Source organism: Primulina tabacum, chromosome 15 (assembly GCF_025594145.1).
Source record: "Primulina tabacum isolate GXHZ01 chromosome 15, ASM2559414v2, whole genome shotgun sequence".
NCBI lineage: Eukaryota > Viridiplantae > Streptophyta > Magnoliopsida > Lamiales > Gesneriaceae > Primulina > Primulina tabacum.
In genome coordinates, this window is record NC_134564.1 from 37,302,682 (window position 1) to 37,319,867 (window position 17,186).

At 33.9% G+C, this 17,186-nt stretch overlaps 4 protein-coding genes across 4 annotated transcripts; 3 read left to right on the forward strand and 1 right to left on the reverse strand.

Moving 5' to 3' along the window:
* The first annotated feature begins 949 nt into the window (after window positions 1–949).
* LOC142526461 (sodium/calcium exchanger NCL2-like) lies at window positions 950–4,787 on the forward strand. Its single transcript, XM_075630879.1, has 7 exons — window positions 950–1,498; window positions 2,579–2,767; window positions 2,864–3,045; window positions 3,215–3,333; window positions 3,530–3,791; window positions 3,856–4,158; window positions 4,358–4,787. Exons 1-7 carry the CDS (start codon window positions 1,123–1,125, stop codon window positions 4,604–4,606), a joined length of 1,680 nt encoding a protein of 559 aa, XP_075486994.1. The 5' UTR covers window positions 950–1,122; the 3' UTR covers window positions 4,607–4,787.
* Window positions 4,788–6,989: 2,202 nt separating this feature from the next.
* LOC142526172 (uncharacterized) lies at window positions 6,990–8,507 on the forward strand. The gene has a single exon (XM_075630424.1). It carries the CDS (start codon window positions 6,990–6,992, stop codon window positions 8,505–8,507), a length of 1,518 nt encoding a protein of 505 aa, XP_075486539.1.
* A 459-nt stretch (window positions 8,508–8,966) lies between these two features.
* On the forward strand, window positions 8,967–10,097 carry LOC142527461 (uncharacterized). Its single transcript, XM_075632277.1, has one exon. It carries the CDS (start codon window positions 8,975–8,977, stop codon window positions 9,803–9,805), a length of 831 nt encoding a protein of 276 aa, XP_075488392.1. The 5' UTR covers window positions 8,967–8,974; the 3' UTR covers window positions 9,806–10,097.
* Window positions 10,098–11,222: 1,125 nt separating this feature from the next.
* LOC142526733 (magnesium-chelatase subunit ChlI, chloroplastic-like) lies at window positions 11,223–13,356 on the reverse strand. The gene is made up of 3 exons (XM_075631291.1): window positions 13,090–13,356; window positions 12,747–12,865; window positions 11,223–12,376 (listed from the first exon to the last, which is right to left on the reverse strand). The coding sequence occupies exons 1-3, from the start codon at window positions 13,193–13,195 to the stop codon at window positions 11,327–11,329; spliced, it is 1,275 nt and encodes a 424-aa protein (XP_075487406.1). The 5' UTR covers window positions 13,196–13,356; the 3' UTR covers window positions 11,223–11,326.
* Window positions 13,357–17,186: the final 3,830 nt, after the last annotated feature.

Consider the following 17,186-nt stretch of genomic DNA (forward strand, 5'->3'; position numbering starts at 1 on the left):
GGCTGCGGCCCATGAAATATGCAATTGGTACATTATTTAAATTTTTATTTGATCAATCTTAACCTATTATTATTATTATTATTATTATTATTATTATTATTATAATCATCATCGTCGTCACCGTCGTCGTCGTCGCCATCATAATACAATTATTCAAATTTTTTGGTTTCTATATTTCTCTGGTTTCCCCCCGATGCATTTAAAAAAATGGAAGAAATACTGTCATATCATAATGTAAGGTCCATCGATTTTTAAATGTATTAAATAATTTATATAAGAGTTACAATTATATTAATCAAAATGAATTTTAAATCATTATAATATCAAAGTCATTTAAAATACATTGTGATATGTTTAATTATAGCATAAATTGGTAGAATATGGATTTGAGTTTCTTTTATTTTACAAATAAATTGGAAATCATGGATTTCAAAAGATCCAATCTAAAAAATAAAAAAAAACCTTATTATGGTACAACAACGTTGACACTAAAGGTAAATGCTTCATTTTATTTAAGGCTATGAGCTCGTGGTCCTCCAAATGTAATTTTGGTGTGTAAACGTACCATAATCATGTGGATGTTCCATCAATAAGAGCGTACCAAGAGTTTAATTAATTGTACTTAAGTTATATTAGCATCATTATTGGAGAGGTTTAGATCTAATCCCCATTGGCCTGATTCCCAATCGTGTTTTTTTTTTTTTTTTTAATAATAAAGGACGACGATAGCTTTTTTTAATAATAAAAAACACATGGGGAGAAATAGAAAACATATTCGGAAACGTGAATAGCCTGCGCCTTAATTAAATAGCGTTGTTTTCTTTATTACTCCTTAATTAAATAGCGTTTTATATTCTAATTACGCCATCCCGGCGGCTACCACAGTAGAACGTAATTAATAATTCGCAATTTGTCCGCCAATGGCTGCAATATGGACTAATTAAACTACAACGTGGCGGTCGAGTTCAAGTAAAAAAAAAAAATCCAAAACCCCGGAAGCCAATCCAGTCTTCTATATATTATATCCCCCATGAACCCATCTCCATAAATCTTGACAAACGTCTTCCTCTAATCTGTTCTTGGTCTGCTATTCTAATTTCTTGATATTAAAAGCCAATAACCATGGCCAAGAAGAAATCACTTGCTATAATTTCTTTGCTTATTCTTGTCCTTCAATTGGCGTACAGCCGTTCGATTAAGGAGGACTTGGAATCGGTATCCGATGGCATGGATTCTGACAGGAAGACGCCATCTATTATTGAGTGGGGCTTATCGGCTTCTACGGAGACGTGCGAACCGGCATACGGGTTTCTGCCGTGCTCCACCAATGTTTGGGGGCTGCTGTTTTTGATCGTGGTGTACGAAATCTTGCTGTCTCTTGCTGGGAAATATGTTGCTATCGGGTCCGATAAGTTCTTCGAGATTATCGGGCCTGGTATTTTTGGAGCTAGTTTGTTTCAGTTTCTGGGCACATTTCCTCAAATTATCATCGTCCTTGGTACCTTCCTTTTCCTACTTTGATTTTCCCGCGATATTCTTGTTCTTTAGAAATTCGTTTTATTTTATTTTCAGATAAGTTTGTTTTACTTTTTAATCTGGGTTATATTACTCTGCAAGGACTTCGTTGTTAGAATAATACATTTTTAATTGAGTCATTAAGAATAATAAATCAATATTCACTATGATACAAAGGAAACCAATCAGACACTACCACGATTTGATTCCTCTTGCATTGAATAAAGTTATTTAAATAAACTTACAACTAATTTTTTTTTTATTTTAAATTATGTTTCACGATTTTTTGTTTATCGATGAGGATGCTCATCACATTCACAATCTAATATGTTGCAGATACAACGAAGAAATCAAATTTTGAAAATAAATTATATTTTTTTTGTTGCAAGTTCTCTCCCTCTTTGTTTTTTCTTTTGTTCCATATAATATAGCCTACATGTGATTGTAGTTGACCGTTCTTTTTCAAAATTAGAATAAAGAGTATAAAATAATCGTTGACACGTTTTTTTTGAAAATAAATGTTGACCAAAATTGATATTCACACTCGCGGCCGGCTTTTTTTAAATAAATAATAAATAAAAACAAAATATGATAGTTCAACTATGTCCAGTAGTTTGAAGGATAACTAAGATATGGGAAGAAAAATATTGGCCAATCAAATTCTTCATAAGTTGTCCGCTTTGAAAAAAATAATAACAATACTTTTTCTGCAAATTGCAAAACGGACAAAAAAAAAAGTCGTCAGTCGGTAAAAATGGGACACATAATGCAAGATACCTTCTACCGTGCCGAGTCAAGCTTACATGTTCAGCGGAAATATTAAATCCCTTTATTTAGTTTTTGGCTTTTCCAGTAGCACTAAATCTTAAACCCATGTTACTGCATCATTTCATGCTGCGTGTCTTAAACATGTAAATTAACCTCACAAGTATTGCCAAGATTTTTTACCACAGTAAAATTTGTCTCATCGTCCTGGTTGCATGCATGCATCACTTAATTGTTAATATGGCTTCGACTCTAATTCTTGTCTCTTGATATAACTTTCCCATGCTTCCGCATCAAGTATCTGTGCTTTCGGGGTCTCGGGATGCAGCACAGCAACGATCTACGCTAGGAATGGGATTGGTAGCCGGAACGACGGTCATGCTTCTGACGCTGGTATGGGGAGTTTCTGTTATTCTTGGCAGCTATGATCTCTCAGATGCTAACACTGGCAATGATCCAAATGACAAAAAGAAAATCAAACTTAAAGGTTCTAATCTTTTTCACATGATAATTAACCTCATTTAATGTTTAAGACATTTGGCCCTTGAAGCTGATTCTTAATCACCGTCATCTGCTCGAGTAGGTTGTGGCCTTGTTACGGATGCTGAAACGAGCTATACGTCGCGGATCATGTTGATATCTTTGGTCCCATTTCTCATTCTGCAGCTGCAAAATATTTTTACTACGCCATCAGGGAGACGAGTGATTATTCTTATTGCTCTGATCATCACTGTTATTTTGCTCTTTGCCTACATAAACTATCAGGTGATTGAAAAAACTTTAATACAACTGCATGCATAGAATTGTTCCACTTTGGTGAAGGGGATGCTTAAAGATGACATGCTGCAAATGTTTCCCAAGAGTATCTTGTTAGTTTTCTTGCTTCTGAATTTGTATTGAATTTAAAATTCAATGTGCACTCTGTATTTTGCAGATATTCCAGCCATGGGTTCAGAACCGGAGATTTGAGTATCTGATGAGTAAATATGCAGAAGACAAGCTCATGCAACTATTGACAAGCAATGGCAGACCTGACTCTCAGAAAATCTTACAGTGAGTTCCTTTTCTATTTACTATCCTTTTCTGTGCCCAAGAATTGTGTCAAATGGCAATTTTCTGGCCTCGTCTTGTTGGATCCATCGATTTTTCATAGTTTCCTTTTGTTTTAGTATATGCTGATTTATTTTCTATTTGATCATAAACAAAAAGTTTGAATAACTGTGAATTTCATTCTTTATATGTTTAACAGACTGTTCAACAGAGTGGATAAGAATAAGAGCGCATCAATATCACCAGCAGAACTCCGAGTTTTGCTCTTAGGAGCAAAGATTGATGATAGTGACGACTTGACCACAGACAGAAACATTGAAAATATTTTGGCATCTTTCGATGTATCAGGCGATGGCCTTATCAATCGGGACGAATTCGTCAGAGGCATGGCACAATTAGTTTCTAACTTTTCCAATCAGAATGCAGATAGTATCAAAAAAGGAGGTGGCAAAATTTCTCAGGTAACCAACTTATGTGAGAGAATACACTGTGTCAGAAACAGAGCTTAATTCGTTTCTAATGCAGAATACGAGTCAAACACAAAATGGGCAGTTGTCTAATGCCTCGAGCACTAGCCAGATGACTAGTTATTCTTGGTTAACTATCTTCAAAGCTACTTTCTGGATTATCTTGGGGACATTCATGTTATGTGCACTGTCTGAACCTTTAATCAATAGTGCTGTGAGTTTTGCCCAAGCTGCCAACCTATCTTCATTTAGCGTCTCGTATTTGGCCATTCCGTTTGCTTTGAACTATGGAGTTGCAGTGCAATCAATTGCTTCTGCCCGACAGAAAACACAGAAATCTATTTCCTTGACACTATCTGCGGTATGTTCCTCTTTTATAACTGACATTGATGGTTAAAAGAACTTAGTTTCAGAATATAATAATTGGGTTAATTTTCGGCAATTTTCATGCCTAATGAGTTGGTCCGATATTGTGAGTAGCATACAAAATACTTCATGATCGATGAAATAAGTTCACGTTCCGAACTTTCTGCAGTTATTTTGTTTTTTGGTGTGTGCAGCTCTATAATGGCGTATTCATGAACAACATAATCGGATTAATAGTGTTTCTCACGCCAGTTTACGCACGTGATTTGATGTCAAATGTGTCTGCTGAAGTTCTGGTGGTTCTGATTATCTGTATAGTCATGACTTTATTGACGAGCGTTCGGACCACATACCCTGTCTGGGTGGGTTATCTCGTGCTTGTTTTGTACCCAATTTCTCTGGCATTAGTATATCTTCTCACTAATGTTTTGGGATGGTCCTAAATGGTACATTTGGATGCACCTCACGAAGAACAAGGAATTGTATAAATAAATGTATTTTATTCAGTACAAACAATGAAGTTCCGCAGATTCCCTTTGATTACTTTACTATTTTCTTGTAAAACTTGATGCTATATTTATGAACAATTACATAACAATATTATCTTTATGCATTTGATTTAAACAGTGCCTTGTCGAAGTTGAGAATTTATGGCACAATATCAAGCCTTATAACATCTTCATCCCGGCGGCTAAAATAGTGTAATAAATCATCCTCGTATTTGCATGCCTGGGGTCTGCTGTCTCTGATTGTGGTGTACGAAATCTTGCTGTCTCTTGGTGGGCAGTGTCTTGCAACCCTTTCCGAGCTTCTTTTACTTTCCTAAGATGACAATAAATGCCTATTTGCATGCTCTATCATTCCGACATATTTAGATTTATTTTTTGTGTTTTCACACAAATCAAATTAGGGTTATGCTAAAATGTTGGAATAAATTTTTAATTTCAAATATATATTTGTAACTCTCATTATATATATAGTTTTTTCAAAAGTAAATTTTACAATAGAATTTCTCATTTTACTTTTATTTGAAGAATTTTTAGTTGGATAAAAACTTTGTTAATATAATATATATATATATATGAGGAAGGAGAGATTAAAACGAAAAAAATGAGATGTTATCGTTAGGGTCCTATCAAAAGATTTATCTAAAATTAAACATTTATCAATAAATGTGGAGCACGTTTATTTTTTAATGGATCCCTGATGTATGATTAAACATCCATAGTTAGATGTGTGATTAAGTTGGTACCCTAAGACTATGTTTGGTAGCCATGATAAGGGAATGATTATTAAATAATCATCTCTTATCTTGCGTTTGGTTCATTTTTTATTTACTCTGCAGGCCATTGATTATGATTGAAAGCACGCACTATTCATGTTATTTGTGTGATTAAATATCCCTCCTCAAAAGGTGCGATAACGTAAAATATTTGAGTAGTGATCATGATAAGATTGTATATTGACCACAATACCCTTGAATTGTCTTCTTCAATATAATATGAAAATTAAAATTATTGAAAATTTAATAATTAATATAATATTTACATTTTTATTATATTTTTTATAAATTAATTTCATACATTTTTATTATATTTTTTATAAATTAATTTCATATATTTTTATTATTTTCAATTAGTTCTTCTTCCGAGTCTTTGTTTCCTTTTTTTCCTCTTCCAGCAGAGACGACTTTTATAATAATTTAGCGACGGTTTTTGAAAAACCAGTCGCTAATATTTGCGACGGTTTTAGTAAAACCGCCGCCGATCTGGATCGGCGACGGTTTTAATTGCACCGTCGCTACTAGTGACGGTTTATTCAAACAGTCGCTAATAACAGTCGCTATTAGCGACTGTTTTTTGAAAAACCGTCGCTAATAGCGACGGTTGTTTCAAAAATCGTCGTACATCAATGTCTTAGTCCAATCAAGTCTCGTCCATTTACAAGGATGAGACCAAATTTATCCTCTGATCCGCCCTACCTCAATTCTACAAAATTTCTCTCTCAAGTCCCAAGCCCTTTAGCGACAGAATAGAATTGCGGACTCCCGAAGAAATCGAATTGCTCATCGGCAAGGCAACAATCCAGGTAAGAATCGGCTATACATTTTTTATTTTGTTTTTTATAGCTTCTCTGTGTGTGATTTGTGGTTTCTTGATTATTTGTTGTTGAGTTGTTGAGTGACTATTACTTGTTTATTTGATTAATAATTATTTTATTCTTGTTTAGGATTATAAATTGAACTATTTCAAAATGGAATATCAATCTGCTGCAAAGAAAGGAAAAATATTGATATCCTCTTTCTTTAAGAAGAGAGATCGTCAAGCTAGTGAAGATACTTCAATTCTTACGGTCCTTACAATGCAACATCAATCCAGTGAAAGTCTTCTATTTCCCAATATCCAAATTCCTTCATGTTCCTCTCCTAGAGACGATCATCAGTCTTCGTCTACTTTTATTGAACGAGATCCAGGAAAAAGAAAACAGATATGTGAATATCATGTTAATGTACGAGATGAGATAAGACGTTCATATCTAAATATAGGGCCTTATCAACCAGATATGTTGGAGTATCCAGGTACAAAATTTGGAAGCCAGAATCGTCGTTTTCAGAAAAAATGGTTTCAGAAATTTTATTGGTTGGAGTATTCGCCTTCAACAAATAAGGCATATTGTTTCTATTGTTTTCTTTTCCTGAATGATGTTAATTCATCTAATATCTCGGCATTGGTCAATGAAGGATTTGACAATTGGAAAAGGGTAAACCAAGGAAAAACATGTGCTTTTCTTGCCCATATTGGTTATGCAGCTTCTTCACCTCATACTATGTGTGAGAGAAGAGCTGAAAATTTGATGAGGCCCTCACAACATATTGATAAAGTGATACATGCACAATCTAAAGAGGAAAAAGAGAAAAATCGTCTGCGTTTGAGCACCTCAATTGTAGCTGTTCGTTGGCTAGCACTTCAAGGTTGTGCTTTTAGAGGTAACGATGAATCTCTATCTTCATCTAATCGTGGAAATTTTTTTGAATTGGTGAAGGCTTTTGCAAAAATGAATATAGAAATTGATGAAGTTGTGCTTGAGAATGCTCCAAAAAATGCCCAATATATCGCTCCAGAAATTCAAAAAGAGATTTTACATATTATGGCCAATAGAGTACGACAGATGGTTCGTGAAGAAGTTGGAGATAAATACTTCTGTATTCTTGTTGATGAAGCCCGAGTTATATCTAAACGAGAGCAAATGGCCATTATATTGAGGTTTGTGAACAATCATGGGATTTTGACAGAAAGATTTTTTGCCATTAAAAGTGTTAGTGACACTACCTCAATGAATTTGAAAAATGAGATATCAAATGTTCTTGTTCATCATGATCTCCATGTTAAGAAAATCAGAGGCCAAGGATATGATGGTGGTAGCAATATGCGTGGAGCGTGGAATGGACTTCAAGCATTATTTCTCAAAGATTGTCCCTATGCATACTATGTCCACTGTTTTGCACATCGTTTACAACTGACATTGGTTTCTGCAGCTAAGGATGTTAGTGTTATTTGGGAATTCTTTTCTCATTTGGACAATATTGTTAATATTGTCACTTCTTCTACTAAGCGCATTGCTGAATTACATACTGCACAGAGAAATGAAATTGAGTATATGTTGTCAATTGGAGAACGTGATTCTGGAAGTGGTGCAAACCAGATTGGTAATTTGCAACGAGCAGGAGCTACTCGTTGGAGTTCTCACTATGATTCGGTAAAAAGCTTGATAGGTATGTACACTGCAACTTGCAAAGTTTTTGAAGTTCTCAGTGATTATTCTCCAAATGGAAGAGTTAAGGCTGAAGTTCGGGGGATTTACAGAAACATGGCAAGCTTTGAATTTGTGTTTATTTTGCACTTAATGCATAAATTTATGAGAACAACAGATACTCTTTGTCAAATTCTTCAAAGAAAATCTCAAGACATTTTGACTGCTATCACATTTGTCACTGCTACCAAAACTTGCCTTCAAGAATTTAGAGAATGTGGGTGGAATGAATTTCTTCAGGAAGTTAAAGTTTTTTGCTCAAGAAATGAAATTGATGTACCTGACCTTGATTGTCTATATAAGATTGGACGTTCCTGTCGGCAAACTACAATAGAACATCATTACCACTTTGATGTTTTTAATGCAGCAATAGATTTCATTTTGATGGAGTTAAATACTCGGTTCAATGAGTCATCGGTGGAACTTCTTTCTCTTGGTACAGCTTTAGATCCTAAAAATCCATTTGACTCATTTAACAGTGATGATATTTGCAAGCTTGCGAAGAAGTTTTATCCTGGAGATTTCACAGATTAAGAAATTGTTGCTTTGGAGTATGAATTGATACATTATAAACTTGATGTGATGCATAATTTAAAGGTTTCTACACTTGTTGAGTTGTGTCAGCAATTGACCGAGAGTGGACGGTCAAGTGTTTATGTTATGTTGACTAGATTGATTCATCTTGTTTTGACATTACCTGTGTCTACTGCCACTACTGAGCGGGCTTTTTCAGCAATGAAGCATGTGAAGACAGCACTTCGCAATAAAATGGAGGATGACTTTCTTGCCGATTGTTTGACACTCTATATTGAACGAGATTTAGCTAAACATATTGATGTAAATTCTATTATTGATGAATTTTATGTTTTAAAATCTCGTAGGGCACAACTTCGTTGAACGATATAATGTAAATTTTTTTTAATAATATGTAACTTATCATATTGACTTCAAGCCACCCCAACTTTTATCCCTGGATTCGTCCCTAACTGAGTCTCAAGAAAATGGATTTCCAGGGGCCAATGCAACAGGGTTTTAGTTTACAATCATCAGAAGTGGTGAAAGCCAAGAGAAGAAAAGGAGAAAAAAGAGAAATCCATGGCAGCCTCATTGTTCGCCCTACTGGAAGAAAAGATAGACACAGCAAAGTCTGCACGGCTAGAGGGACTAGAGATCGACGCCTTAGGCTCTCGCCAACAACTGCAATTCAGTTTTATGACGTCCAGGATCGACTTGGCTACGATCGCCCCAGTAAAGCCATTGATTGGCTCATGCAAGAAGCTAAATCTGCCATTGAAGCGCTGGATGGTGAGGCTAAGATTCAGCAAATCGAAATGGAAAGGGGTCAGGTTCTGAAATCCGAATTGGTAAAGACTGGGAGACATGAACCTTTGATTTCCAGTTTCGGTTTTCCCGGTGATCAGGCGTCCCCCGGCTATGATTTTAACACAGAGGGCTCAATTCCTTCTACTTATTCTTCCCAGATGTGGGATAAGAACTTTGATCTGGGAAGATTCAAAAAATCTGTCCCCTGGAATTGTAGCAATGCACACTCAGGTCATCCTGGAGAAGAAACAGTCTCTTTCACGAGGTCTCTGCCTCTCCATTTTTCGGCACCACCAGTTTTAAGCCCCAACCGAATGTATTTTCAAAGGGAACCCCTTCAGTTCAGTGTTGTTGATTATCCTTCAAGTAGGTCCGAACTTCGAGGCATGAGGTATGATGTCCATGATGAATTTTCATATTTTACTTCTGAAAAGGAAGATGAAGTGAACATGAATCCAGTGCCCAGCAATCCATTTTATGCAGCTACTTTCGTTCACCACGAAGGCTGACATCCAGATCTATTCTCTCCGTTCAATTTATTTCTGCATGATGTATTCTTCGGTACGTACGTAATGCACACTCAATAGTTACTTGCAGATATTTGATAAACTTCCTAATATGATTCTTTCCATTTCATGAAGTACAGGGTTATATCATCAGAATGACAAGGTGTAGTGATCAATATTTTTATCAAATATTTCACGTAATTTAGTTTGTATTAGCTGTTGATTCTTGTTTGCTCGTCACGGTTTAATCTTTCTCGACATGCTCAAATTTTATTTTCTTTATTGTTAAGAACCAAGATTACAGTGTTTCTTTCCATCTTCAGAGCGTAAACTTGATTGGTAAAACAATTTTAGCAACTTCATCTGCTGTTGCATGTTATACTACTAATGGCACGCAAGCCACTGGAGACAATGAAATATATCTTCTATATGTATATAATACAAGCTAGTCTCATTGAAACGCCTAGACCGATCCGACTTTATCTCATAAGTCTCGGTTGCTGCCCGTAGATATATTCAACATCAATGATTAAATATAAAAAAGCTTTTTCCATATGCATGTGCTAGATCTCGAGAAAAGAAGCCAAAAGTTAAGAAATTTAGTAACTTGGCTTTCCCAGATTAGCACCATAGAAGATAATGATAATATGATTTGGGGGTTTGCTATTTCTTAAAAGCGAAACTAGCAATAATATGCAGGCACATGCCTTGGGTAGCACTAGTGGCCATATGGTAGTATCAGTAAGCTTGTTTATTATACAAACCCCTTTTTTGGATAATGAGTTGGCAGAAGTCTTTCATGCTTCCCTTTTTCGGTTAATTTAGTTCTAAAGTAATATGGAATTGGATACCCAAATATATATGTTGTATTGGATTCCAATGGACGTTTGATTTCTTTGTTTAAATATGTATTTACATTCATTCTTCTTTTAGTAGATAGGAATTAAAAAAACAGATGATGATTACTTAATAAAAACTATACTCGTTTCCATTTTTTTAATATTTGATGGACCTTTACAGAGCGACCCTTGATTTTGCAATTTTTTTTTAATCATCTATAATAAAAATACAATGAAGCCAAGAATTTAGATTCCACGCCCGGAGAACGCTATACGGGCCATGACAATATTTTTAAAATTTAAAAAATTCTTAGAAAAACACCAAACCTCAAATATTACCATCCCCATAACTCGGTCGTTTTTACTTTCTAACTCATATTTATTTGCAAGGGGATGTAAGGGAGAGATGATACATAAATCATTCATCAAACAAGTTGTAGTAAACAAAAACATTGTTCAACTGGCACTTATGCAAGATTGAAAGAGTTAAAATCATGAGTATAACTGGGTTTTAACTGGCATTTTTACGCAATCTATCATAAAATGGCAGCTTGCGACATGAACAAGATTGAGGCACTGAGTACATCAAGCAACAGCTATCATCATAAATTATCAATTTCTCAACATAACAATAGTACTAGAATCTTGAAACAAAATTGAGAGAAATGCTGAAGATTTGCCTCCCTCAGCTAAAAACCTCATAAAATTTCTCAATCACAAGCAAGCCTGAGTCTATTGACTCCAAAGGATCCTTCCTAAGACGATGTCTCAAGCAGTTGGGAATGACAGTTGCAATATCCTCCGCAGTTACTTTATCTCGTCCTTTGAGAGCAGCCAATGCTCTTGCTGCCCGGTTAGTCACTATGTCACCTCTCAATCCATCAACATTCAGCTCAGCACAGACCTTGGAAATTTTAACTCTATCTTCACGATCGATTTCTACAGACGAGAGAGATTCCATTGCGGAAGAAATTTGTTGCTGGAGCTTTTCTTGTTCTGCATTGTAAGACTCGCGAAAATCTTTAGGATTTCTATCAAATCGTCCTCTTTCCTCAACTATTTTCACCCTGAGTTCAGCATCCTTCACCGTCCCAACTTGTGCATGCATCCCAAATCGATCAAGAAGCTGTGGCCTCAGTTCTCCTTCTTCAGGATTCCCAGAGCCGATGAGTATAAACCTGGCAGGGTGTGAAATTGAGATTCCTTCCCTCTCCACAGTATTCCAACCCGAGGCAGCAGAGTCGAGTAGAACGTCTACTAAATGGTCATCCAAAAGATTAACCTCATCCACATAGAGAATTCCTCTGTTTGCTTTGGCAAGAAGGCCAGGCTCAAATGCTTTCACACCTTCAGTAAGAGCCTTTTCAATGTCAATAGTACCACAAACTCTGTCTTCTGTAGCACCCAATGGCAAATCAACCATGTTGATTTTCACCGACACAACAGGGAGTTGTTCGCCTCGCAAACTCTTCTCTCTTGCTTCAGGGCCCTGAACTTCTGGGTCGTCTGGGTCGGAATTAAATGCATCACCAGCAATGACGTTAATTTCAGGAAGTAAATCAACCAAAGACCTGACAGCCGTGGACTTTCCTGTTCCTCTGTCACCCATTATCATCACGCCTCCTATCTTTGGGTCAATCACATTCAACAGAAGGCATAGTTTCATCTCTTCTTGTCCAACTATAGCTGCAAATGGATAAACTGGTCTCTGCCTCTCCTTTGAAGCAGCAAGCTTCTGCACCAGAAATTCAAACAGCAGAACAACTTTTATACATATTAAACTTGTTACCTTCAAGTATTACTGTCAAATTCTTTAGACATTTGTCATAATAAGAGCCAAACGAAGTATTACTTTAAGATAGAAGCACTGCAGGCACAGTTATCTACAACTATCTTAATTGACGTGACATTATTAACTTTTCAACTTTCAACAACCACCAGTACAGTTAATCGTTCATCAACTCAATCATACAGACGACTTATGTCAATAAGGTAACATTTCCAGGTTTTTAGTCCACTGCCCCACGTAAATTTTATCACCAAAATGGAATTAAGTAATTCATGTCTGCGTTTAATTACTGGGTGAAAAAAATAAAAATGTGTACCTGATCCTGATCAGGACTAATCTCAGTGGCAACATTAGAAACCGAGACATGAAATGGAGACCGCCATTCCTTGAAGGGAACTCCAATGCCACCATAAAACCTCTTCCCATAACTCAGCCCTGCAACAAATTAACAAAAAGCAATCAAATTTAAAACACCTTCTCACAAATCATATCAAATCTTGCTCACTGTCACCTAAAAATTGGCAATCTTTGAACTTTAAGCACTACAATCCACGATATATCAACTTTACCATACCCAAAAAAAACTTTAAACAGCAACATTATCGCTTGAGCACCAAATTCCAATAATATAACGAACAGGGTTTTTATCTTTTCGGTACCTCGTGCTGGGGGAAGGTAGAAACATGAAGGCTTGGAGGAATTAGAAGAGTATGGCCTACAGGCCAAGATCGCAGCGGTGGACGAAATTCCCACGAGCCCCGCCATGTCTAACAATGGAACAATTTTGATTATTTTTTTTCAGTGTGTTTCTTGAACTGAAGTCGGCATGAATTTTGTGTTGGTGCCACCGGTTTGGTTTGGTTGTGTTGGGTCAGGATAAGATCAGATTTCCATGACCCATCTTCTTTCTGTCGCTTCCAGTTATCTATTGCTAAATCATCCTCATACACACTTTTTTTTTATATGCTCGATAATTTATTTATTTTAACTAAGATTACACTATTTATTTTTAGACTTAACCTTCTAATTTGAATGAACATTTATTGAAATTATTTAAATATTCCACAATTTATTTTTGATTTTATTTCTTTATATTATTATATTATATGTGTTTTATGTAAATTTCTTCAATTTAGTTAGAATGTAATATATATATATATATATATAGATTCACATATATAAATTTATATTTTATTCACTATTCTTTATATACAAGTATGGGTGAAAATACTAATTATTATTCTTATTATTATATATTAACATTTTACTCCTGCGTCGTACCGATAATATCTCTTGTATATAATATGAATTTTTTTTACACACATAAAACACAAATACAAATTAATTTGATACTGACTAATACATTTAATATGTGAAAATAGACATTAGTATGTTGAAAATAAAAAATTGAGTATTGAAAATAAGAGTTGTAAATACTGAAAATTAGTGTGTGTGTGATGATGTATGTAATGATATATTTATTTTTGGATTATTTTCAAAAAAATTCTATAAATAGGTCTATCAGTTTGTGAAGAAAAAACACAATTGAGTGGAGAAAATTTTATAAAAGTGTGTAGTTTAATATATTTTGTGAGTTTGAGATTTTTACTTTTTACCGTAAATTTTTACTTTTAACAATTATCAACACGATGCACGAAGGATATCCATATTTTTTCAATCTCCAAAATACAAGAAAAAGATATCAAATATCCAATCAAGAGAGACACTGGAACGAAATTAAACATATATTCAGTTATCTACGAGGAAAGACAGACTTGGTATTTTTGTATTCTAAATATACCAATCAAAACATAATTGGGTATGCTTATGGTGGGTATTTATCTGATCCACACAAGGCACGTTCCCAAACTGAATATGTATTTACTCATGAAGGTACTGCAATTTCTTGGCGTTCACAGAAACAAACACTCGTAACAACTTTATCAAATCACGTCGAGATTATTTCACTACATGAAGTAAGCCGTGAATGTGTGTGGCATGACCGAACATATCCAAATCTCATGCGGATTATCATTCGACAAGAAGCCTGTGACACTATATGAAAATAATGATGCATGTGCTATTCAAATGAAAGAAGGATACATAAAAAGCGACAGAACTAAACATATTCCCCTTAATTTCTTCGCATTTACCAAAGAGCTTGAAAATAATAAAGATATTGATATTCGTCACATTCAGTCAAGTGAAAACTCATCAGATCTCTTTACAAAGGCACTTCTTACAACAATATTTAGAAATCATATATATAATATTGAGATGCGCAATCTACGAAATTTGTGAAGAATCGTTCGTGTTAACATGAGGGAGGAGTTTACATGACAGTACTCTTTTTTCCTTACTATGATTTTTATTCCAATGAGTTTTCCTAGTAAAGTTTTTAACGAAGCATTATAAAAACATGTAATGAAGACAATCATTGTATCATGACCATCATCACAAGGGGGAGTGTTGAAAATAAAGATTGAGTGTTGAAAATAAGAGTTGTAAATATTGAAAATTAATGTGTGATGATATATTTATTTTTGGATTATTTCCAAAAAAATTCTATAAATAGTTCTCTCAATTTGTGAAGAAAAGCACAATTGAGTGGAGAAAATTATATAAAAATGTGTAGTTTAATATATTTTGTTAACACGAGGGAGGAGTTACATGACTGTACTATTTTTCTCTCACTATGATTTTTATCCCAATGAGTTTTTCATAGTAAGGTTTTTAACGAGCCACTATAAAAATACGTAATGAAGACAATCATTGTATCATTATCATCATCACAAGGGAGAGCGTTGAAAATAAAAGATTGAGTGTTGAAAATAAGAGTTGTAAATTTGAAAATTAATGTGTGATGATATATTTTTTTGGATTATTTTCAAAAAAATTCTATAAATAATTCTCTCAATTTGTGAAGAAAAGCACAAGTTGAGTGGAGAAAATTATATAAAAGTGTATAGTTTAATATATTTTATAAGTTTCAGATTTTTACTTTTTAACGTAAATATATATATAAACACGCAAAATAGCAACCCTATTAAAATCAATTAAATTTTTTTTTAATTTCGATAAAACAGTTGAAATTATTTTCCCTCAATTAAAAAATTAAATTTATAGGTGCCCGATAGGTGTCTGTAAATAAAATTTAATTATTATCATTATAGATTTTATCCAGTTAGCAGACAAAGGCATTTGAAAATTTTCTAATTTAAAATTTATGACCGACTGCAATTAAAATTTAATCGTTGTCATTAATTTTTTTAATCTAGTTCGTGCAGTTAAATTGCATTTTTAAAAAATTTAGTGGACAATATATGCAGAAACTGAAAACACACAATAATTTTGTTTTAGACTATGTACTGTGTTGTTGTCTATAGTTTATGTTCTGGAATTGTCTCACCGATTTAATGCATTTTAATATTTTTGCCATATTTTCCGTGATTTTCAATTGTTAGCATACTTTTTTTTTTCCCCAATTTATCACTTATCTCTTTTTTAAAAAAATTGTAGACAATATATACAAAAATAAATTTATTCAACAATTTAATGACTACATGTATTCACCATAAAATATATATTATTTTATAGTTTTAGAAAAGTTGTTTATGCGGAAAAGATTAATATTACTTCTTTTACAACTTTTTTGATTTTATATATATATGATTTTTGGGAGATTTTTTGAAAACCCATAATTTTGGAATTGGGTATGAATTTTGGTTTTTCAGACGGGAATAAAATGGATCCAATTGCATATAATCATAAATACTTTGTTTTATATACGGATGTATGATAATTTTTTCATGCAAATATAAAGAAGATATAGACTTTACGATTTATTTTAACAAACTATAAAATATAATTTCAAATATTTTTAAAGTAATTGTTCATATATATATATATATATATATATAATTAAATACAACTCCAAAAAAAGATACAAATGAACCAAGCCCCATGGTAAAATACTCGTTCGAGATCTTATCAAGCTGAGGTTGAGCTTAAAGATATTTATGTTCGTAAGCTCGCGAGCTCGAGCTCGACTAATTTGTTGAGCTTTGAGTGCAATAATAACTTACATTGTCTCACATCAAATTTGATTATAAGAAAAGTGATAGTTAACCATTTAACAAAGAATGCTCGAAAACAAGCTTGTTTAACTAACCTGAAAATGATTTTGTTTAGCGAGCTCATTAACGAATTGAGCTCAAGATATAATGTTAAACATGATATACGAGCTATTAATGAGTTGAGCTCGAGCTATTCGCTAGCTTAATAATTTTAAAACGATCCGAGCTCGATCCTCATGATAAAAGCTCGAAGCGAGCTCAAACTCTATATATACGTTAAATGAATCGAAAAGTGATTAAAAAATAAACCTCAACTGGACGTGTATATAGCAGTTGCACTATGTAGATACGCACATACCTTAATAAGCAGTTCTTATTTTTATATAGCTCAAAAAAACCGTCTCAGTCATTATCATAGATAGATCAATCATGTCAAACTGATTTTAACTTTCGATAGATGATACATAGTTTTGAACTGAGCTTTCAATCGATTGAACAAGACGACGATATCAAATTCTTTTATATTTATCTTGGAACAAAATTTGCCACCATTAAAAGAGCCGGAGAAATATGATAATTTGGCGATTGAGACTGTCAATATTACGATTGCATTAATTCATTTGTGCTTTTATATAAAACCATACAATTTTGTTATACCAAATAAGAAAATATCGAGATAA

Bases quoted from the DNA above. Each gene is read 5' to 3' on its own strand.
- LOC142526172 (XM_075630424.1), top strand. From the start codon at position 6,990: ATGTGTGAGAGAAGAGCTGAAAATTTGATGAGGCCCTCACAACATATT.
- LOC142526733 (XM_075631291.1), bottom strand. From the start codon at position 13,195: ATGGCGGGGCTCGTGGGAATTTCGTCCACCGCTGCGATCTTGGCCTGT. The intron at 12,866-13,089 runs GTACCGAAAAGA...AATTTGTTGCAG, and splicing joins CTACCTTCCCCCAGCACGAG to GGCTGAGTTATGGGAAGAGG. The intron at 12,377-12,746 runs GTACACATTTTT...TTTCTGGTGCAG, and splicing joins TTAGTCCTGATCAGGATCAG to AAGCTTGCTGCTTCAAAGGA.
- LOC142527461 (XM_075632277.1), top strand. From the start codon at position 8,975: ATGGATTTCCAGGGGCCAATGCAACAGGGTTTTAGTTTACAATCATCA.
- LOC142526461 (XM_075630879.1), top strand. From the start codon at position 1,123: ATGGCCAAGAAGAAATCACTTGCTATAATTTCTTTGCTTATTCTTGTC. The intron at 2,768-2,863 runs GTTCTAATCTTT...CTGCTCGAGTAG, and splicing joins AAAGAAAATCAAACTTAAAG to GTTGTGGCCTTGTTACGGAT. The intron at 4,159-4,357 runs GTATGTTCCTCT...TGGTGTGTGCAG, and splicing joins TTTCCTTGACACTATCTGCG to CTCTATAATGGCGTATTCAT.